Source organism: Mandrillus leucophaeus, unplaced genomic scaffold (assembly GCF_000951045.1).
Source record: "Mandrillus leucophaeus isolate KB7577 unplaced genomic scaffold, Mleu.le_1.0 Scaffold183, whole genome shotgun sequence".
Lineage (NCBI taxonomy): Eukaryota > Metazoa > Chordata > Mammalia > Primates > Cercopithecidae > Mandrillus > Mandrillus leucophaeus.
Genome location: NW_012101843.1, coordinates 423952 through 447162, shown reverse-complemented (window position 1 = coordinate 447162; position 23211 = coordinate 423952). Strand labels below are relative to the sequence as shown.

Below are 23211 nucleotides of genomic sequence, written 5' to 3'. Positions count from 1 at the left end.
AGCTGGGATTACAGGTGTGTGCCACCACGCCTGGCTAATTTTTGGATTTTTAGTAGAGATGGGGTTTCACCGTGTTGGCCAGGCTGGTCTTGAACTCCTGACCTCAAGTGATCCACCCACCTTGGCCTCCCAAAGTGCTGGGATTATAGGTATGAGCCACTGCACTCAGCCAAAACTTTCCCTCTCTTTAATGAAAATGAATAGATAATAACCAGGGCCTACTGTATTTCAGCATGATGCTAGGAAATGTGTATGCATATTTCTTGGGAGGTGGGAGGTGGGAGGTGTAATGGTTGAGGGAGATAAATAGGAAATAGTCCTTGGGCTGAAGGAGTTCGCAGCAAAGTCAAAAGTTTAATTGTGATTAATTGTGCATAATGACACATAATCATAATGGGAAGTAAAATATGGTAAGAGGAAGACTTTCAAATCAAGTTTTTATTTTTTGTAATATTCCTTAAGATAGAAAAGCCATTTGTGGTTATGTAATTCAAAAGAAAATATTGGCCAGGTGTGGTGGCTCACGCCTGTAATCTCAGCACTTTGGGAGGCCAAGGCGGGCAGATCACTTGAGGTCAGGAATTTGAGACCATCCTGGCCGACATGGTGAAACCCCATCTCTACTAAAAATACAAAAATTAGCCAGGCATTGAGGCACATGTCTGTAAACCCAGCCACTTGGGAGGCTGAGGCAGGAGAAACACTTGAACCTGGGAGGTGGAGGTTGCAGTGAGCCAAGATCACACCACTACACTCTGGCCTAGGGGACAGAGTAAGACTCCATCTCAAAAAAAAAAAAAAAAAAAAAAAGAAACAGTAAAATAAAATATATTTTGACTATACTGAATTAATGTTGTCTGTCTTCTAAAATAGCAAATTGTTGTTTCCACTTCATATTTACAGCTCATTTTACTAAGAAATCAGAATCCTGAAATTTATCTCATTTTAAAAGATGATGACATTCTCTAATTTACCATCAAGAATAAAAGATTAGTGGTGATTAAAGGTGCTGGAAATTAATTTACACTAAATAGGGTTTTGCAAGTAGTTTGGGGAACTTTTTGAAATATAACTAGAAACTTTTAGAAAAGCATGACTATAGTATGGTAAGTTGAATCATTGTTGATGGGCAGACACTTATCCTTGATACAGAGATGGATTTACAAAGACTGTGTTACATATCTGAGGAGATACTTTTGTTTAGACCATCTGGAAATGTGTGTATATGAAAAGGTTGCAATTTTATTTTTTTAAATAGAGACAAGGTCTTCCTATGTTGCCCAGGCTGGTTTCAAACATTCTGGGCTCAAGTACTGCTCCCACCTCAGCCTCAAAGTGCTGGGATTATAGATGTGAGCCATCATACCCAGCTTGCAATTTCCTAAACTTGTCTTATTCATTAAGTAAGACTTGTTTTGTTTCTTACTTTTTATTGTTTAAAGACTTGAATTGATCCAAAGAAAGGAGAAGTGATCAATTTTAAAAAGGATGCCTAGTTATAATCGAGGAATCTAGTAGATTAATCTGTTAAAATTATAAAACCAAAATTTTTCCTTTATGATCACTCCTCTCTCAATTTTCTTAAAATTCATGTGTTAAGGCAGTGACTAACTGACAAGAAACTTCTGTGTCATTTGATAAAGATTTCAACTACAAATGGGAATTAAGATATATTTAAAAATAAAATTCTACATGACAAAATATTTAAAATGTGAGTTTTAATGTTCTACACAAATAATGTCCTACATTTTAACCTAGAAATCTACATATTGAATCAGCCTATAAAAATCCATTTCTTTCACAAATAATGTAGCTTTGAGAACAGGTTTTTTTTTTTTTCCAACAATTCTCAGTCTACAAAGCTATGAAAAGGAAGTTGCTATTGCTGCATTTTTTTTAAGCTGTAAAATCGAATATGCCCCAGCTCTGATGAAATGTACCAGGAGGAACCTGCCTTGTCAAACATGATATTTTTATGATGAAATGTGATACAAAGAGGCATAGCCTTACATATATCTGAGAGAAAATTATTTAAGTGGCCATAATAGATTTTTCACAAATTTTGTACATTTCTTTTACTTGATCCAGATGCATGTTTTTCCTCTGTTGTTCTCATACTAGCTTCTTAATTTCACCTCCCTAATGTTCCACAGCATAAATGCATCTTTGTTCAGACTTTCTCCAAGTTATCTGTGAGAAAATAAACTATACAAAGGGTCCCTGGGTGTGTTTTAGGAAATACAGATTATGGGAGTGGGAGAATTACCTTGTAATTACCTCGTAAAAAAAAGAAAAATGGAAAGTAACATGCACTACATGTGTACACACATAAGCAAGTATAATAAAACTTTCTGCCTTTTTTTGTTTTTTTTTTGATATGGAGTCTCACTCTGTCACCCAGGCTGGAGTGCAGTGGCATGATCTTGGCTCACTGCAACCTCCGCCTACCCGATTCAAGCGATTCTCCTGCCTCAGCCTCCTGAGTAGCTGGGATTATAGTTGTGCACCACCACACCTGGCTAATATTTTGTATTTTTGTTAGACACGGTGTTTCACCATGTTGGCCAGGCTGGTGTCAAGCTCCTGATCTCAAGTGATCCACTCGCCTTGGCCTCCCAAAGTGCTGGTACTACAGGCGTGAACCACCACTCCCAGCCCCTGCTTATTTTTTAAGGTTTCTAGAACATTGGCTGTGATGTTTTGGGTAAATAGTGCACTGAGGAATTAGTCTAATAAAAGCTTCTGGTGGAGAAGGTCTTCATGAAGAATAGAGTTGGCTCTAGTCTCAATTTTCAAAATGTCATAACTCTTCTCCTTCCTTTTTATTTGAAGTGCAGACCTGGGTATATTTTATTAAAATAATGGTCTGAAATTACAACAAATGTTCTTTGTCCAATCAAGGAGTGAAATCAAACCCCTTATTATTTTGTAGTTATACTCAGATGTTAGACTATCTTCTACTCCCCAGCAGTTCACTTTAGGTGGTCCCATAGCTCTTTCTTGAACCATAGTCTTGCCACTTCTTATCCATATTAATGTGCACATCAGTTCCCACACCAGAATGTAAAATACTAGAGGGAAGAATTTTGGTTGATTTGTATTTCTATTCCCATAACTTAATACTATGCCAGTTCTCAGAAAGTATTTATTAAATGGATGTCAACATCAACAGTGAGTTAATGAATTTTTTGTTGGATTATCATTTTTTTAAGTTGTACACATATACAATGAAAAGTAAACTGCCTTCACCTTAAATCATGGACACAGATATTTAAGTATTTTAAAATCAAAGTTTTAAAAAACTAATATTGGCTTAAAGAATATTTATTAGAGAACCTGTAACATTTTGAGAAGCATTCACATTCTACATATGTATATTTTAAATTTATTTCTGGTTTTTACATCTGGAAGATTTGTTTTTCATTTCATCATAAATACTTGTTTTCATGGTGATTTATAAAAATCTGTTTCTCCTTTGATAGGATTATTGCAAATTATTCCAGAATCTACTTATTAACTGGTCGCTGTTCCTCTCTGTAGTGCTGAAGAGGCACTTGCTTGGGAACAAGAGAAGTGCCACAATAGTGTCAATACCGTGGATTTTTCATTTACTCTTAATAGTAATAATAGACAACAATAATATATTTTAGTAAGCATCTACTATGTGTCAGATGCTTTCATCTGAAAATGGATATTGTTAGTTCAATTATTTAGATGGGGAGACTGATACTCAAGACAATTCAATATTTGTCAAGTAGTGGTAGAAGCAGGATTCAACCCCAAACTTTCTGACTCTTCATCCTGTGTTCTTTTCACCCACAGATGGTAGAGGTTGAAGGCTCAGAAGAACACTTCTTGAGCTCAGAAAGCTCTTCTTGTGACCTCTATCCTGCTAGTCTAAAGGGCAAATAATCATTGCAGTTACTTTCAGAAATGGTCTTTTTTCCCTAATGAGATGACCAAATCTGCTCTATGAACCCAGTTTCCTAAGCAAGATACGGAAATAGACACACCAATTTAGTATGATAAAAGGCATTAAAAGTAGAACAATTTTAAGTACCAAGTTATATTTATTTGGTACTTGGATAATTAAAAAGAATGCCACAATCTTCATCCCGTCTACCTCCCCAGTGCACACACATTTGGGATGAGGAGATAATGATGAGAATGACATTGTAGATAAAAGGTATATGCAGTAAACATCTGAAATGCTTAGGTTATTCAAAGAAAAGAATAAACACACTATGTGGTATGTAGCCTCAGCTACTTCATGTTTGAAACTGATGGTAACATTCAGATGAGTTTTGAGAAGCAGACTGTAACCATAGCTTTTAGTTTAAATTTCAGATTGATATGGAAGGTTATTTGTTTTAACAATCCCTATGTTAAGTTTTCTTTTTTCTGTGTTTCAGTTGACTTATTTTGTCAGATTTTAGGGTTTTTTTTCTTCAGGCAAGATGGCATTCTCATCCCCTGCTGTTGTTAACATTTAAAGCGTGCAGCCTCTTGTGCTGTGGTGTAAATTCCAAGTGACTGACGATGATTAAACAGAAAATGAAACTTGAATGGCACTATCTCAAAATCTACTTAAAGCCACAACAGGTATCTGTCTGTAGCAGTATATCAGTTGGAACATACGAAGAATAAGAAATTGTGGGTTTTTGTGTCTGGGTTTTTATTTTTCTTTGAAATCAAAGAAGAAAAATACTGATTTTTCCTGGATCACCAAAACAGTGGTATGGATTTCTAAACAGGGCGGACCATACAAACACACAATTAATTATACCTGAACTTGAAATCTCATACTGTGCACTTTACCTCTTTTATGACAGTTGTAATTTCTCATTTATGTACAGATACTGTAGTAACTTTTAAAAAATGCGTAACTGTAATTAAAAAGCAAGTACTCGAGAAAGATAAGACACAAAGAATTAATTGAGATTACAGCTCTTCTTTCTGTATTGACTGCAAAAGCTTGGTGATCTCCTGAATTGTGCTTCAACAGTGATCTTCAAGACTCCTTCCAACCCCCAAGGCTCTCCTTTCTTAACATTTGTTATTACTTAGCTATTTTATTTGGCAGAGATCCCTTCTATCTCATCTTCTAATGCACTGGCAATGGTCCTACTGCCAATAGCTTAGAGCCTACTGCTGCTGGGGTAAGCGACACAGCCGAACTTTCTAGCCTCTGCATCCTTATAAATAATGCATCTGGTTTCCTGTAACTACATGAACTCTTAGACTTTAGTAGGCATTTCTTTGTTAGTCAGGGTAAAAGAGTTGGGAGATGAACAGTTGTGGAAATAGTTGTAGGCAGTTATTATCACTGATTAGAACCTGAGTCCATGACATATGCATTAATCACTGGGTTAATGCTAATGGAATGCTTATGGTATTTATAGTAGATATAAACAAGATATAGAAAAAGGATATCTTTCCTGACCAAACTGCATGCTTAATTCAACATGGAAAGTTCTGGTGAGGTTAATCTAGGACCCTTTGAGACTCTGTTGCTCATAATTGGACCTGATTTACTACTCATTTAAAAAATCTCTTTTAATTTGCACAGAATTCACTGTATTTTGGGGGGTGGACATACTTGTTCTTAAGAACAATAGAAACAAGATCTTTGTTTAACATAATATCTAGTGCTCCATGTAGCTTAGTGGTATAACAAATTATTGAATTTGTAATGAAAAAGGTAAATGCTGTGGTAATAAGTTAATAGAAAAGTAAATAATGCATATTTATACTTTTAACTTCAAAGTGTTTGTAAACTTGTGGCATTAAAAATTAATGTTTTATTTTTGAGCATCAGAGGAAATAGTATTTAAACACGAGAAACCGATTTTTAAAGTGAAAATCATTTTAGCAACTTTTAAAATGTAACTTCAAGCCATGTTAATATAAAATAAATGAGTTCCATCCAAATATACACTCTTTTCTTCACTGGACATGCCTTAATTGGACATGTCACACAATGACAATGTTCAGTGTTAGATTATACTGTAAGGATACAAAGTTCAAATTGATTTAGATGTTGATGAGAAACTTGTTGCTCTACAGCCTTGTATATTTTCATCAGAATTAACTGAAAGAAGAGAAAATTGTTTCTAATATGATACAGGATGTTCATCCTGATCATTTTATTATTGATTTCTTTAGTTACCATCAGTTCATCTCTGAGCAGCTCATTCATTTAGAAAGATGATAGCTTGTAAGTTTAATTCTAAAACTCATTCTCATACTTGTTAGCATTTGACATGCCAATGATTTCGCAGAGCTAGGTTGTCATCAAGACTAATGCTTAGTCAAAATGTTTAACACTTATTTCTTTGATTCCTGTAGAACTTCCTTATTAATTAATCTAGGGTCTATAAGCAACAAATTTTTAAATCATATATCTATATGCATGTAATTCATTTTTTCCTCTTTGATTTTCAACTACCTTTTTATGCTGATATTTTAGAATTTCTATGAAATTAACACATTTCCTTAGCAATTCAGGAAATCTGACTAACTGTACTTTAAAATTGTGCTTTCATATCACCAGTAAATAAGAAAACTTCAATTCATCAAAAAGATAATAATAAACTGTATCAATGCTTTCTTTTATTTATTTATTTTAATCCATCTACCAAAACAATCATGCCACCAGCTTTAAAAAATGCAATCATTAAATTATTATGACAGCCTAGTCTGCTTTTGTGGCTGTTTTGTTTTGATGGTTACCGAGAATGGAAACAGATAGATTATGTTTTTCTGCTTGTAATTGTCCAGTACCTCCAAAGACCTCTTGCCTGGGCATGATCCCTTCTGGAATTGAATTCTGCATTCTTCTTCTATCACTAATCAAACAAAACACTATCAGAAGAAAACATTTCCATAACTGGATCCGGAGTGAAGGAAAATTTCAGATACTTAGACATGCATATACAATAACCAGTGTTTCCTGACAGGCTCATTAAAAAAGAATTACTCCACTATGTGTCAACTGCACAAATAGAATCCATTATAAGACTATGGACTCTTACTTCTGAAGTCTGCCTTTTGTGCCCACCTACGATTAGGAAAACTAAGTCTTCCACTAGAATTTAAATATCACAGAAGCAGAAACTATTGCAGTCTCTTTCCCCAGTGCCTGCCTTCCTCTTCCTCTCAGTCTTAGGTAGGGCCTGGTACATATGAGGCATTTGCTTAAAAAAATAATTGAAGGAATGAATGAAGTTGCTTAAGGATGGGAGAAGTAGTCTGTAGGTGAGTAGATGCTCACCTGTACTCCCAGTACTTTGGGAGGCTGAGGCAGGAGGATCTCTTGAGGCCAGGAGTTCAAGACTAGCCTGGGCAACATTGTGAGATCCCATTTTTACAAAGAAATTTTAAAAACTAGCCAGGTGTTGTGATGTGTACCTGTAGTCCCAGCCAATTGGGAGGCTGAAACAGTAGGATCACTTGAGCCCAGCAGTCTGAGGCTGAGCAAGATACTTACTTGAAAAAAAAATAAAAAGTTACACAAAGCAGCAGAGACAAGATCAACCTAGAATGTCTATGGAAAAACTCTGAAAAAGCACACATTTTTTAAAATAAATGGGAACTCTATGGCAGAGGAAGCAGTAACTACTGACCTGATCTTCCCTTTTCATTTTGAGTAATTTCTAATTTTCTGTAATTGTATGGTGCTTTCAAATACTGATTAAAGCTCTTAAAAAATTGAAAGAGAGAAATCACACTTTTATTCTAAACTCTGAGTTTGTGGCATGCCTTCTTCCTTCATCTTGTTGATGTTCAAAGAAATATGCAACAGAGGGCCATGATACTGTTTAGCATGTTAAATTATTTTGATTCATGTACTTACTAGCAACATCATTTAAATGGGTTGGTTTCATCATGGCCAGACTTAAGACGCATAGCATAATTGAATGAATAACCTAATATTCCACATTAAATCCTGGTTTTGGAAAAAGCTGAACTGATCTGAAAAATAAATCTATCCAAAGTAGAAACTGTAATATGCATGTGAACATGTACATTCTCATCATCACATTTTGTTTTCTTCTTTTCTTCCCTTTTTCCTCTTGTTGAGTCTTGTGTAAGTCCAAATAAAAATTTTACTGTAGAGCTCAACAACAAAAACAATGATCTCTTATGTAATTGATGATTTTAAAAAATGCTTTGAAAGTCTTCTTCCATACTTTGTATCAGTATAAAGATATTGTACAGTGGTACAGAAAAATGACTTTTGAAGTTCAGTTGGTTTGAATCTTTGCTTCACCACTTACTAGCTATGTAATTGTGGGTTCTCTGTGCATCTTTTTTAATCCTCACTTTTTCCATCTGTGAAATAAGAAAAATATCAGTTAGTTTGCATACTGATTGTAAAGATTATAAATAAGAACTGATGTGTATATACTACTTGGCACAATGTCTGACCTGTTTCTGTTTTTCACAGTCAGCCTTCTCTTCCATTTTCTAAGGTGACTCAGACCTTACCACTCTAAAAATTCAAATCGTGCCTTCACTCTCTACAGATCCCATTTGCTATTTTAGAAGAAAAGGAAAACTATAAGATGGAAATTAATTTCCTCTTACCAAATCTACAAACCCCAGCACAATGCCTGGCACAGATAGGGTCATTTAGTAAACATCTTTTGGATGAATAGGTGGATGGGTAGCCAAGTAAATTAACATATAGATTAGGTCTTTAGAAATGGTAGCTATTTTTATTACACCCTGTACAGTGACCTTAAAATTTGAAATCTACTGCTTTTGAAAAGCAGGTCATCCTGAGGTTTTCCATTTTGTACCAGCCAGATTGTGAAAAGAAGTTCATTTCAATGCTGCACAGCACATTTCCTGATCAGTTGGCTGAATTACAGTAACACCATTTCATTTTGAGTTGGGCAATTCAAGCATTTAGCCCCGATTTTTTTGACAGTAAGTTAATTATTTTTGTACTCATTCAGCACATTTCCCCCCCACCACAGGTTATTGTAAAACCACCTGTCTCTGGGAGCACAGTTAATTCTGTGCATGAGATTTCTAAAAATGTTTTACATTGTCATTGCACTTTTTAAAAAATGTAGAGATCCCTCTGCTATTCTTTCGCCTTGCCAAATGCTTAGGTACCTTGGAAAACTGCTTAATTGGTACTACTTATCTCACTAGATTCTTCGGTCTTCGGTTGTGAAGGGGTAACAATCATTTAACTTTTGATGTGCCCTGAAGTTTCCCATCCAAAACTTTTTTCTTTGAATCTTTTTTGGGGTGAAAGAGAAGAATATGGGGGATCTAGTTGTACAGTGATAGTTTCTAGATGCCTTTGATATTAGTCACTAAACAGCGGTAGACATTTGGAAGAGCATGATAGAAGACAGTGGGCTAATTCCAGGTATTTAACCCCGGGTTAAGGAGACTTAACCTGAGGCTGGGTTATTTCTCTGACCTCTAGGGACAGAGTAGTGGCAAAGCCTTAAGGTGGTAAAATTTTTGAGAAACACTTCTAAAGTCTTATGTTTTGTTTTAAAATCCTATCTAAAAGCATTTCAAACCATTTAAGTTAAGCCTTTCCTTTCTTACTGGATGTGTTCGGGTGCGGGAGGTGGGAGCAAAAAGAAGCATATGGTTGAAGCTCTGCACTGCAGTGATTTGTAAAAGAAGTACTTTTCCTGCTAGGTTAAATTGCTCTGCATGCCTCTTGCTGTCAGGGACATGATTTAGTTAAATACAGATGCTTTTAGAGGGGCTTTGTACTGCATCATACATATTTAATAGTTTATAAAATATCTGTATGAATCACTGGGTGGAAAATCCAGCAGCAGAGAAGCTCAACCTTCCCATTGGAGCCTCTGGCCTTATGGTCCACTGACCAGTTGACCATCGGAAAAGGTGTGTTCAGAATGGGAGTGTCCTGAATAACCCGAAGATTCTACTGATTTCAACAGAATAAGCTTACCATCTAACCTTTCAGATTTTTTCAGTAATGTGAACTTTACATTTTCCCAAGTCACATTATTCATAGATGTTCTAATTCCCCAGGGATTGAAGTATAGCATTAAGGAAAATCCCTTCTCAATAAATAAATGGTATTGGTTGAGGGGAGGGGGGCAGAAAAAGCTCTTAGATGTTTTATAGCAATTAATAGTTACCATATAAAGATACCTCATTGTCATTAGATAATGGTTAAAATTATATGAATCTTTTACCCTTGATATAATTTTGAAATTCATCTTAAAAATCAATTCCTTAAAATAAAAGTAGTAGGGGAAAGAGGTAGTGATGGGTGGAGGCTGGAGGACGATGCAGAGAAGGAAAAAAATAAGCATGTGGAGGTTACTAAATGTAGAATTGCTGGATTATTTTGTTTGTTTGGCATAGGTAATGAGTTTTATAATAAAATGTGCCATAGTATATCAAGATAGGCTCCTTATCATATATGAACCCAGAAACACCTTGAAATTTTTTTAACAGTTCCAGCATTTTATTATGAAATGTTCAAAGATAGAGAAAAGGTGAATTAATCATTCAGTAAACAAACTTATGCCCACTACTGAGATTTTACAGTTAATATTTTCCTATATTTACTTACCAAATGTCTACCCATTTATCTATCAACTTTTCATTTTTTGATGACATTTCAAATATACATGAGTTCATTTTACCCCCAAATATCCCAGTATGCATAGTATATATCTTTTATTGCAATGTTTAAGAAAACATGTGGGTCATGGATTATGCTATCAAATAGAATATATGTTTCTCTCGAATAAGCCACCATATTTGGACTTAGGGTTTTCTAGTCATCATATTTCAGAGTATAACTCAGCCAGTAGCAGCCTTCTTGTTCCTGTTCCCTAATAATTACTCTTTCCCCTGTCCCAGGCTTTTAGTTCTCCAAATTAAAAGAAGATGTAACCTTGGCTCCCTGATTTCCAGCTAGTGACAATTTTTGGTACAGTTTGTGTTTGAGCTACTGCAGTGATGTTCGGGCAATTCCCATTTTGGTGACAGTCTTCTTTCCTGAGGATACATTGCCTTCCTATCCTCTGTAATTTCTTTATTCTGTACTTTCCTGTGTAAGCAATAAAGCTAACTGTAATGCTCCCACAAGTCAGGTAGCGTCTCATCTCCAGCCTGTTCTCAGGGGAAGTTGTTGGGTTCTGGAACACACATTTTGTATGCTTCCTCAGTTTGATAAAATGCTGTTTAAGAACGGAGTTCAGATATGAGTATTAGTCTCTGAATATCTTTAAGAAAGAGGCCCATTAAGTAGAGTTGTGACCACAAGTGGTCGTGGGAGCATTAAAAAGTAAACTTTCAAGTAGAAATGGTCCAGAGAAATGGTCAAAGTGAGGTATTGGTACAGACATCTTTCATGGCCCCAAGTGAGAGAAAATCTAGACTATCTAATCAAATGTGTGTATCTGTATTGGCAGTATGCAACTAAAGAGCTTTCCTTTATAGAAATTAATTAAAAAGAAGGAGAAACAGATGTGATTTCTAGTCCTGACTTTGAAATTCTTTTCTGTGTGACTCTAAGCAGGTTATCATTATGTTTTTAACCTCCCAAGAACTTTTTTCTTCCTGTATAAAGTGAAATTCATGTAATGGGTGCAGCAAACTAACATGGCACATGTATACCTATGTAACAAACCTGCATGTTGTGCACACGTACCCTAGAACTTAAAGTATAATTTTAAAAATTAAATAAATAAAATTCATGGGTAAGACCTGTTGCAGCTCCAACCTTCAGTCAATTAAAAACTTTAAATCTCATTATTATTGAGATTACAGTTGACCTTTGCATTAAATGTAAATTCTTTTACTCCAAATAATACTGAAATAGAAAAGAAACAAGTCCATTCTCTTTTTTCTCTCAGTGTTTTAGAGATATGGTCTCCTTCTGTTGCCCAGGCTGGTCTCGGACTCCTGACCGCAAGCAGTCCTCCTGCCTCATCCTCCCTAGTAGCTGGGATCACAGGCAGGAACTACCATGTTGGACAGAAAAGAAACAAGTCATTCTTAAACAATTCTGACTCTAGCAACCTATCGTGTGATTTGTGATAGAAACATTTGAGCTGGAGGTCAAATCATAAGACATTTTTATCTTGTAACTTTCAAATTCATATCTTTTTAAGTAATAAAAATTGTAACAATGCAGAAACAGTTTCCACCCCTTGCAGCAGAAAAATGAGATTGGCATTTCATTTTAAATGGGATACTTCTGCTTCCATGAGCATCATAAAGGTTATGACCTTACAGTAGTGTTGCCTGACACTTAGGTGGCTCACTGGGAATCCCGAATCAGTTCTGGAAACTGCATATATTTTTATTTCTTCTTTTTTTTTCCCCTTTGGTGCAACTTCATATTTTCATTTTGATCAGCAACAAGGAGAAGAAAACTGTGTGTACTCTAAGGAAAATGTATATTGTAAGATGTTTTCTCTGGCTAAGGTCTTTTCAGATTCAGAAATTTGAACTGGCCAGGTGTGGTGGCCCACGCCTATAATCCTAGCACTTTGGGAGGCTGAGATGGGCAGATGACCTGAGGTCAGGAGTTAGAGACCAGCCTGGCCAACATGGCGAAACCCCATCTCTACTAAAAATACAAAAATTAGCCAGGTGTGGTGGTATGTGCCTGTAATCCCAGCTACCCAGGAAGCCAAGGCAGGAGAATCACTGGAACCTGGGAGGCGGAGGCTGCAGTGAGCTGAGATCGTGCCACTGCACTCCAGTCTAAGCGACAGAGCGAGATTCCATCTCAAAATAAATAAATAAATAAAAATAAAGAGAAAAGAAATTTGAACCATGTTTAAAAGGAGAACACTTCAGGTAATCCCTTTCCTCAAACTTACTTTATTCCAGGAATGTTGTGCAAGTATATTTTACACATGGGCTTATATGAAGTTTCAGTCTCTTGAATAGCTGGTCTTCTCTTATGAGTAATTCATAACTGCTTTCACATGTGTATAATCTCATGCTCAACTGTTTCTCTCTATTTTAAGCAGGAGATTTAAAAATCAAATTAACACATATTTCTAGAGCATTTGCTATAAGTGATATGCTGTGCTATATACTAACTAACTACATTTCTGGGTTGATTGGGGGACCAGTTTATAGAACTGGCTGACAAGCAACTGAACTTTAAAACAAATAGCTAGTGCTTAAGTATATGTCAAGTTCAATCCCTCCCATTTTTAAAACTTTGCTGAATTTATATTAAACCAGCATCGGTTATCAAGGTATTTCCTCCTTGTTTTTAGCTAAAACTTCTCTCACTGCGTTAAAATACATCCATTATCATTTTCGTTAAATAAGATAACACATTGGATATGTGCATAAAAGCAAAATTATATCTTGCATTTTTGTTACATTTGCCAGAAGAATGAAAAACAAACAACAGAAAATCTCTCTGAGCTGTGCTGCTCTATGCCCTGAACTTAACTGTCATAGTGAATATTAATGAGACACAGCAAAGATATTGGCTCAAGGTAACTAAGCCAACATATATTGCTCTAGTAAATGTTAGAAATGGCCATTCATCCACATAACCTCAGATTACTCTGTATAAAGATAATGTTTCTTTTGATTTTTCTTCTTTTTGTCACACACACACACACACTCCACACACACACACATACCCCCCCACACACACACAGTAATTTAACATTATTTGCATTTACTCAGACTGGTAAAACCCATGTCTCAAAGATGTTTCCCATAGTTTATTCATCCCTCTTCCATGTCGTTTTCATTTGGATGCATTTGTTTAACAAATGTCTGCTGTGTGCCAGGCATGCTGTAGGTACTGGGGATATAGCAGTGGAAGCAGACACAAGTGCATGGCCTTATGGAGCTGACGTTCTGGTGTTGAGTTTATCACATTTTTAATAAGAAAACACAGGTAATACTGGAAGACTGCCACTTGCCCCTCGTCCTTGGCACTTATTTCCAGTGGAGTCCTTCATCCCAAAGAGCTCAGACACATACACACACAAAAACTAGGAAATGGATATGTCATTGAGACTCTGAATTCAAAAGGCTTATGAGAACATGAGCAAAGCGTTATCTTTCTATCCTGTTTTATGTACTAAAATATTATTTTTCACTGTTCAACTCCATCCTATTTCCCTATTTAAAATATACATATTGGCAGGCATGGTGGCTCACAACTGTAATACCAGCACTTTGGGAGGCTGAGGTAGGAGGATTGCTGAGGCCAGGAGTTTGAGACTATGGTGAGTTATGATTGCACCATTGCACTCTAGCCTGGGTGAGAGAGTGAGACCCTGCCTCTACAAAATAATAATAATAATAATAATAATAATAATAATAATAATTTAAAAATAAGTTAGCCAGGCATGGTGGCATGCACCTGTAGTCTCAGCTACTTGAGAGGCTAAGGTGGGAGAGTTGCTTGAGCCCAGGACATCAAGGCTGCAGTGACTAGGATTGCACCATTGCACTCCAGCCTGGGAGACAGAGTGAAAACCTGACTCTAAATATATACATATATACACATATACATATGTAAATTAATATTAATATAAGTTCAGAGTTCAAAGTTAATAATTGCCTGAGATTCAATGCCACATTGCCTATTGATACTTTCTAGAAGAAAGGGCAACCTACACTTAACAGTCTCATTTTTCCTTGAGTTGAAATTCACACAGCAAAATTAACCATTTGAGAGTCACAACTCAGTTGCATTTATTGCAGTGTTGCGCAACCACCCCTTCCATCTAGTTCCAAAACTTCTCCAGTGGAATTTTAAAAGAAGAGCAACTTGTAAAATGACCAATAAACTATGTTTGTAGACAACTAATAATTTTACTTATGGGGAGTGAGAAATTAATAGATTCTCCCAAAGTAAAGCAAACTCACTATAACTATCAAATGCAATTAAAATATCTTTCCATATGAAATTCTCACATCTTCATCTTTGAGATCATTTACTGTATCTTCAGTTACAAAGGATCTAAACTCATAAAGAACAAAATGTACCAGAGTAAATTGCTCATCGTGTTACAGAATGAGAACACAGAGCACAGTCAATCTCAAGCACTTGATACAGCATCTCACAAAGTAATGCTTAAAATTAAGTCAAATTGTCTGCTCTGAGAACATTTTCACTGGGTAAGAATAATCAGTCTTGACTCACCTTTAAAGTGGGCAGAAAAGACATGCCCAGTAAGGTAAAATAAGTTCCATTCATCTCACCCATTTTGCATCATAAATAATGTAGAAGAACATCAAACAGCACATGGATTTGGTTTGCTCTCAGAGAACTTTTCTGTTTAGCTGGGGAGAGAGGAATGACAAGAAAAAATAGTTAAATATTAGCATATTCCAAACTTTCCCTCCATTGATAAGATCTGTGGTAGTTGAGTTTTGCTAGACCGGGCTAAATTAATTCAAGGCAAATTTTGGAACAATCAGAGAAAATTTGATAAGGAAGTATCTGAATAGGCCATTAAAAGACTTGAAAAAATGGAGGAGAGTATAGAGGGTATGAATGAAGCCTGCTGATCTATTAGAGACCCCATAATCTGTGTAATGCAATCCCAATTAAAAGTAAAACCAAACCAAATGTATGTATTGAATGGATAGCCCAGCTCTATCAGACAATCAAATACTGATAATCTTTGCCGTCAAAGAAATTGCATTCTTCAGCCCTGTATACATGATGTAATTAAATGATGACACATGACTGTGAATGTGCCCCAATAAATGTTTCAGTTAAGAAATGCTGGGTCTATGATTTGGAAAAATGGGAAGGGCTCTGTCAAGGAGCTAAGACCTAGCTGAGGGCATGTTTTTTGGATAGGTGGAGGAAGCTGACAGATCCATTGGTGTACTTTATCCTCCAAAGAAGCTGCAGGGTTTTAAAGTTAACTTTAGGGCCTGGTGCTTTCTTATGAAAATTATGATTTCATAATTCCTCAGCAAATAAATAAATAATTGCCATTTGTAGGTAGGGATCTCCCCAAATGAAACAACTGCTGCCATCATTTTTATTTTATGTTAGATACCATGAAGTAAATTCTACTCTTTTGCCAGCCGTAAAATTTAGGAGCAAGGATAAAGTTTTTCAGTGATGGTATTTTTAGATTTCAGAGAGATAATATTTTAGAGTTATATCACCAAGATACAGGAAAAAAGTCAAAGAGAAAATAAATGAGTAATAAGGTCAAAAGCAAAATGATATTTATCATTCTGTTTCATCTGTTGGAGCTACCGTACATTCTTCTGATGATAAAGTAAATAAAAGTAAAGCAGAATGACTGGCTTGAATTCATAGACTAACTTGAATTGAAGTAGCAGAGAAATTCTAGTATTTTTTTATTTGATGATATTACAGGATTTTTTTTCTTGAAGCCAACTTAGAAGGAAGCTGAAATATTATGAAAGTGGATCAGAAATATAAGTAGATTTTACTTATTCTGCCAAATCCCATTCTATATTACCGTCTCTCTTCTTGATCCAGGTTGGTGTACTAGCATTTACTTTCTTATCCTCTGTAGCAGATTAATTGTGGCTGCAAATTCTTTGCCACTTTCTCCCTCAAAATGTATTTCCTCTGTCCTTGAGTCTAGGCTGGCACGGTGACTTCTTAACCAGTAGGATGCAGGGGAAATAGTTTGTTCTGCTTTCAGGCACAGACTTTTAAGAGTACTGGCAGCTTGTGTTTTCTTCCTCTTGGGGTGCTTTCTCTCACAACCTGGCCACCATACTGTGGGAAGCTCAAGCCACAAGGAGAGGCCACAGGTTGCTGCACCATTTCACAGTGCCGGCTGGCATCTAGCAGCAGCTGCCAGTCATCATGTATGGGAGCCATTTTGAATGTTTTCACCTAGTTGCACCTCACCTGCAGCACCAGCTGACGTCAAATGGAGCAGAGAAACCGCTCAGCTGAACCCAGTAAACCTACAGAATAAAATGGCGGTTGCTGTAAGCTATTTCCGGGCGGTTTGTTTCACAGCAATACATAACTGAAATCGCTTCCCAAAGGAAGTCCTGGAATGAGACCATGGAAGAGCTCATTTGATTTAAATGATAAATAGATAGTATTTAAATGGTCCATGCTTAATTCTTATAATTTCTAAAAATTATTAGGCAAAATTTTAGAAGTCTTATTTTGAAAACTAGATCCTTTTAAGTTTGTTTACAAATTATATTAAGGTAATAATTCCTATTTCATAGTTATCTATTCTGGTTTTCATAGTCTCTTCTTGAAGAGATATGTAATCAATAATATAATCAAATGCACCCTTTTGATAAAAAAACAAAATCAGTATTTTTCAGCAGAAATAGAATGAATCAGAACGTATTCAAATCTTGGCCACATAGCTATATGTCCATGGCAAAATTACCTAAGCTACCTGGGCCAATGAAATATTTTTTAAAAAATTTTAAGATTAGTATGGACTGTATGGGATTAGTGAAGATCAGAAACAATGTGTATTATGAACCTAGCAGAGTGCTTGTTGCCTGGGTGGAACTCAATAAAGGTAGCTTTTGTTATTGTGAGGGAGATGGTGTAAAAGGTTTAAAAAGGTAGTAAAAAATTGTCTAGTTTATTTTTCTAAGAGGACATGGAAATGGGGTATTCCTGGGCTTTACTGGGGTGGAGCTTAAAGGGTTAAAATGCTATATCCTTGCAGTTTTTCCTACAAACATCCATGTTTTATCCAAAGGAAATTCTGACCTCTAACCCCATTCACACTTTCCTTTCTCACTCTTTTATTGCTATAGAGGATTTGATGAAGGGAGAAAGGCAACTTCTGGGTCCTAGTCCCAAGGGTAGAACTAATGGAGAATTCCTTTTATTCTTCACCTCCCATCCTTCTCCATTTCCCCATTTACATTCATTTTCCAATTTGGTGGAAAAAAACAATTTTATAGGAAGCTGGCTGTCTGCAGACTAATCTTAGCACCAAGGTGCCACAGGGTTTATGGAATGCCTTTCTGGGGGCAAAACAGACACATCCCAAAGTCTGGTTTATGTAGTCCAAGGGAAAGAGTACTTGTGGCAGTCCACAGGATTCTCTCTCTGATGTGTTGTCCTAGTCTTTGTATAAAATGTTGGTTTTCTCTATAAGTGTTGGGTATTTTCAGTGTAACAGCTAGAGCAATGCCCAGTAACTTTTTTTTTTTTTTCTTCCCTGCTGAATATGTTTGTTCTTAATGGTTGAGGTAAGGTGAATAATTGCTATTGGTGTAAGTTAAAGACCACTTTTCTAAACTATGGGTTATCATGCTTGGTATTTTCTCCTATCTGCCTGACTTGGGGCCACCTGAACCCCATTTTGGTCTTTGAAATTTAGCTGACCTTGGCCTTGGATGAAATGCTAGTGTACTGAGTATAATATTTTTGGTTTAGGTCAAAACTGAGGAATTCAGTGCTATATATTTCAACTGGGTACTTTTTGAAGAAATTATAAATTACCGTAGTTTAGCATAAACACCTGCTGATATTGTTTCTGAATATTTACATGAATATTGATCATTGAGATCTTACTATCTTTCAATGTGAATGCTTTAAGTGCTTCAGTAGACATTTTCTACACTGTGAAATTGTATGTCCATTGCTAGAATCTTTGTAAGAGAGCTCTCACCGCTTTAAAGTCAAATAAACCTAGAAAATAAGCATAGGAATTACTTTTAAACACCATTTACTGGTATATAAATGCAGATTATAGAGAGATGAACTTAAGGATAACTCATGTTGCCCATAAAGTTGTCATAGTCATGGTTACAATTATGCAAATTGGCACAGGCTTTTGTTGTTGTTATAGTACTGCAAACACAGTTTAAGATGTTAAGACCCTTTAAATCATTTATAATTATGGACTAATTTCATCTTGAAGGAAGAAGTGATAATATTCTTATCTCCTGTCATTTGAAGCTGAAACGTACCTCAAAGCAGTGGAGATTGTGCCCTACAAAATACAACATGCTTAAAGCAGATTTTCTCAGGACTTGAGTTCTAAATTTCACTGCTTCAGGGACTCATATGATGGCTATGTAGTATAGATTTAGAGAGAGTTTTAAAGACTCCTGTTGACATAGGTAAACAGAATGGTTCCTTGGAAACCGTTTAGATGTCCAGTCACAGTAAGTGTGCATTACAGGTTCAGATGCATATTGTGTGAAGTGACATGGAGCAGAGTGCTTGGAGAAGCCTGTGGTCTCTATTATGGACAGTGCTTTCTTCTAGTGTTTTAATGACTGTTGTTTTAAAAGAAAAAAAATCAGCATTGAAACTATCTGGAAGGTAAAGCTCCTGAAACCTAACCCAAAAGGCATGCTCTCATCGAAAACTCTTCTTAGTACTTGCAGTGCGGTGATAGCTGAGGACATGTGGTATATATTACAGTGCCAGGGAATTCAGACCTCTGCAGTGTGGAGTCACCATGAAAGGCTAATCTAAAAATGAAGTGGTAGCTTTGCTCGCATCATAACTCTGTTACTTACTGGTGCTTCCTATTAGCTTGACATTAGTCTAGTCTTCTTTGGCTGAGATAGAAGAAATGGAAATTCAAAGGGGACCACAGCAGGGGATATATGGGCTGCCAACCCCTCCCCTAGCGCTCCCTCCAGCCTGTACTCAGCATTTCTCTCTGGGCATGACAAAGTCTTACAGAGTCATTGCAAAAAGGGCTAAAGGCAGAGCTGTCCATGGTTAGGAAAAAAACGTTCAAACTGTTGGTCGAAAATCAGGTAATAACAGTCCTCTTAGTGAACAAAACTTATTAGAGGGCTAGGGAAGGAATGCTATCTCTCAGCAGCAGGCAGGAAGAAATTGCTGTTGAAAAGCTTACCTCTCTAGGGAGGAATCAGATAGCAGACTTCGCCAAGCCTCAGGTCCAACCCATAAGGTCCCACCTACACCCCCCCACCCCCCTCCCCATCCCAGCTTTGTTAGATTGCTAGCATCGATCGCTGGCTTTTTCTGACCCAACAGTGGGTGAAGGAAAGAGACTGAAAGCCGGCAAGGTGGGGGTAGAAGAAGACTGGGACAGCTTTTGTAGAGAAAGAAAGAAAAAGGAGGAAAACGGGTGGGGGCCATGGGGACTAGGCTTAACTGATGCCTGCATGCCTCTTTTTGATTTGATGGCCTTTATTCCTTCTAATTGGATAAAATAGGAAGTCACTGGCAGTCCTGTGTGGCTGGGGATACTGATTTTACTCAGACCAGCCTGCAGCTCTAGAGTGTAGATAGAGAGTGGGGAGTGGGGGTTGGGAGAGTGGGAGGAAAGAGAGAGAGGAGAGAGAGAGGACGGGCTTGGATGAAGAAGGGAAAGAAAGAGAGAGACTGAAGCAGAGAAGAGCCGCAGAGGAAGAAAGTGAATGAGCACTCAAGAAGGACAAAGAGGAGTAGTCGGGGGTGGGGTGGAGGCAGGGCGGGGAAGGGAGTGACCGCCCCTCCTGGCTGCACTCTTGCCTCCGGAGCCCTCTGATCCTGTTTGCAGTGATGCTCCGAGGGCAGGCACCTGCTGCTCTGTAATGATTCAGCCCCTTTCAGCCGTCGTCGCGTTAACACAACAGGATGCTGTTGCTATTGTCACTACTGCCTCTCCTGCCGCCGCCGCTGCTGCCGCCGCCGCCACCGGCGCTGGTCCTCCTTCTGCTTTTACTTCTCCTGCATGACAGTTGTTTTCTTCATCTGAGCAGACACCAGCTTCAGATGCTCGAGGTGAGAAACATGCCTTTCAGTTTGGGCTACTGGTTTACTTAATTAACCAGCCAGCAGCTCCGTCGATCTATTTTGGTCCCTGTCCTCTTGACGAGCCCGGGATGGTTTGGAGTAACGTTTAAAAGAACTAGAAAAGTGGCCCAGAAACAGCAGTTTAAAGAATTATAACGATATACTCTGATTTTGTAGTTGCTAGGAGCTTTTCTTTCCCCCTTGCATCTTCCTGAACTCTTCTTGATTTTGATAATGGCCTTGGACTTGGACGATTTATCGATTTCCCCCTGTAAGATGCTGTATCATTTGGTTGGGGGGGCCTCTGCGTGGTAATGGACCATGAGAGCGGCCAGGCCTTCTTCTGGAGGTGAGCCGATGGAGATATATTCCCCAGACATGTCTGAGGTCGCTGCGGAGAGGTCCTCTAGCCCCTCCACTCAGCTGAGTGCAGACCCATCTCTTGATGGGCTTCCGGCAGCAGAAGACATGCCAGAGCCCCAGACTGAAGATGGGAGAACCCCTGGACTCGTGGGCCTGGCCGTGCCCTGCTGTGTGTGCCTAGAAGCTGAGCGCCTGAGAGGTTGCCTCAACTCAGAGAAAATCTGCATTGTCCCCATCCTGGCTTGCCTGGTCAGCCTCTGCCTTTGCATTGCCGGCCTCAAGTGGGTATTCGTGGACAAGATCTTTGAGTATGACTCTCCTACTCACCTTGACCCTGGGGGATTAGGCCAGGACCCTATTATTTCTCTGGACCCAACTGCTGCCTCAGCTGTGTGGGTGTCGTCTGAGGCATATACTTCACCTGTCTCTAGGGCTCAATCTGAAAGCAAGGTTCAAGTTACAGTGCAAGGTGACAAGGCTGTTGTCTCCTTTGAACCATCAGCGGCACCGACACCGAAGAATCGTATTTTTGCCTTTTCTTTCTTGCCGTCCACTGCACCATCCTTCCCTTCACCCACCCGGAACCCTGAGGTGAGAACGCCCAAGTCAGCAACTCAGCCACAAACAACAGAAACTAATCTCCAAACTGCTCCTAAACTTTGTAAGTAGAGAGAGAGAGAGAGAGAGAGAGAGATGATGATGATGATGATGGTGATGATGATGATGATGAAGAAGAATAAAGGAAAGGGGTGGGTTTGAGGTCCCCAAAGGATGTTTCCCTTTCTTCTTGCATTTTAGTTGCCTGGTTTTGTTTAAGCAAAGCATGTGTTTGAGACACTTGGGCTGGCATTGAAGGGCTGAGTAAAATGATGTTGCAAACTCCGGGTCTGAACCAGTGTTGTGACAGCAGCTCTCTCTAGCCACATTGCTCAGTCTGGTACCGGCAACGCAAAACTTCAGCATCTGCAAGTCATGCTTGAATTTAAGTTAAATTCAATTTATTTCTAACACATTTTAAAATTGAAACATCAGGCCATCTTTTCATGTTTTATAGAAATGTGACTTTCATATACCAGTATTATTTTGTGACTTTCTCTTCCCCATCATAGATTTCCTGTCACCTTTCTGTTACCCTCTACCTCTCAGCAACCCCAAGCTGCTTGTTGTCTTTCTCTCCCTTCTTCCTGTTCTCTAACCACCTCTCCCTACTTTTGTATCTTAATTGGTTCTTTCTGAGATTGCAGCAAGTCTTAAGACATTTACGGTGCTCGCCTCTCACTAGCTTGAGATGACTACTGTCCTGCCCAGACTGTACTTTCAGTTAGTGAGCACTTAGTAACGGCAGCTTTATTTTGTCTAGGACACAGTAGGATTCTGCATGAAGGATTTGCCCAAATTAGTTTTGTCTTCTATAATCAAATGTTTAAATAGCTTCCTTGGCAGTCATTAAAAAGTACAAGATCCATTAGTGAGGTACATCTTTTTTTTTTTTTTTTCTTTTTAAGGCATGTGTCATCTTAGTCTGGCAGATCGCAGCAGCCCAGTTTAATAACCTGTGATATGAAGAGAGCCCACGCTCTTAAAAACAATACATTTCTGTTTGCATTTGCGTTGGGTAACTGCAATAGCTTTAGAGTGGAAAGTTGACAGGAATGAAAGCATGACTGTTCTAAACATCAATATAGAAGGGAGGAGTTTTCTATAGCCTTTTAAAAATGTTTCTAGTTTATTTTTGTTGTCTCTATCTCCTATCACTTTTTACCATGAGGAATATTTACTTAGTAGGAAAGTACAAGATCAGAAAATTTGGTTCTTAATAACTTACATGAAAGCTCTTAGGGTTAAAAGAGAGTTGACAATTTCTCTGACGAAATGCCTCTTTTGTTTTTCCTCTGGACAGTAATGAAGAATAAAGAGTACCTTTTCCAGACGTCACGTTCAATGTGAAGTAGTGCAGCATGCTATAGAAACACAGAAAAACTTGATTTGTGCTTGTAACTCCTAATCATTTCACACACACCAGATTCAATGGCAAAGATTTAAAGAAAAAAAAAAAAAGAGTCTTGTTTTCTAGGTGCAATTAGGGAAAACCTCCTTCATGCAGACACTGCTTTGTATCTTTATCAAATCCCTGAAGCATC

The 23211-nt window shown here is 37.7% G+C and overlaps 1 protein-coding gene across 13 annotated transcripts in view; it reads left to right on the top strand.

The window, feature by feature from the left end:
- NRG1 (neuregulin 1) overlaps window positions 1–23211 on the top strand; it is a 1213919-nt gene that overhangs the window by 1035268 nt on the left and 155440 nt on the right. For 2 of the 13 annotated variants that reach the window (XM_011977702.1, XM_011977703.1), the window contains exon 1: window positions 20083–21731. The exons of 10 other annotated variants lie outside the window; for them this stretch is intronic. In XM_011977702.1, the coding sequence (XP_011833092.1) occupies window positions 21029–21731 (703 nt within the window). In that variant the 5' untranslated portion in view covers window positions 20083–21028. Of the gene's footprint in view, window positions 1–20076; window positions 21732–23211 lie in introns of those variants that run through there. One more of the 13 variants, XM_011977715.1, reaches the window with a different exon arrangement.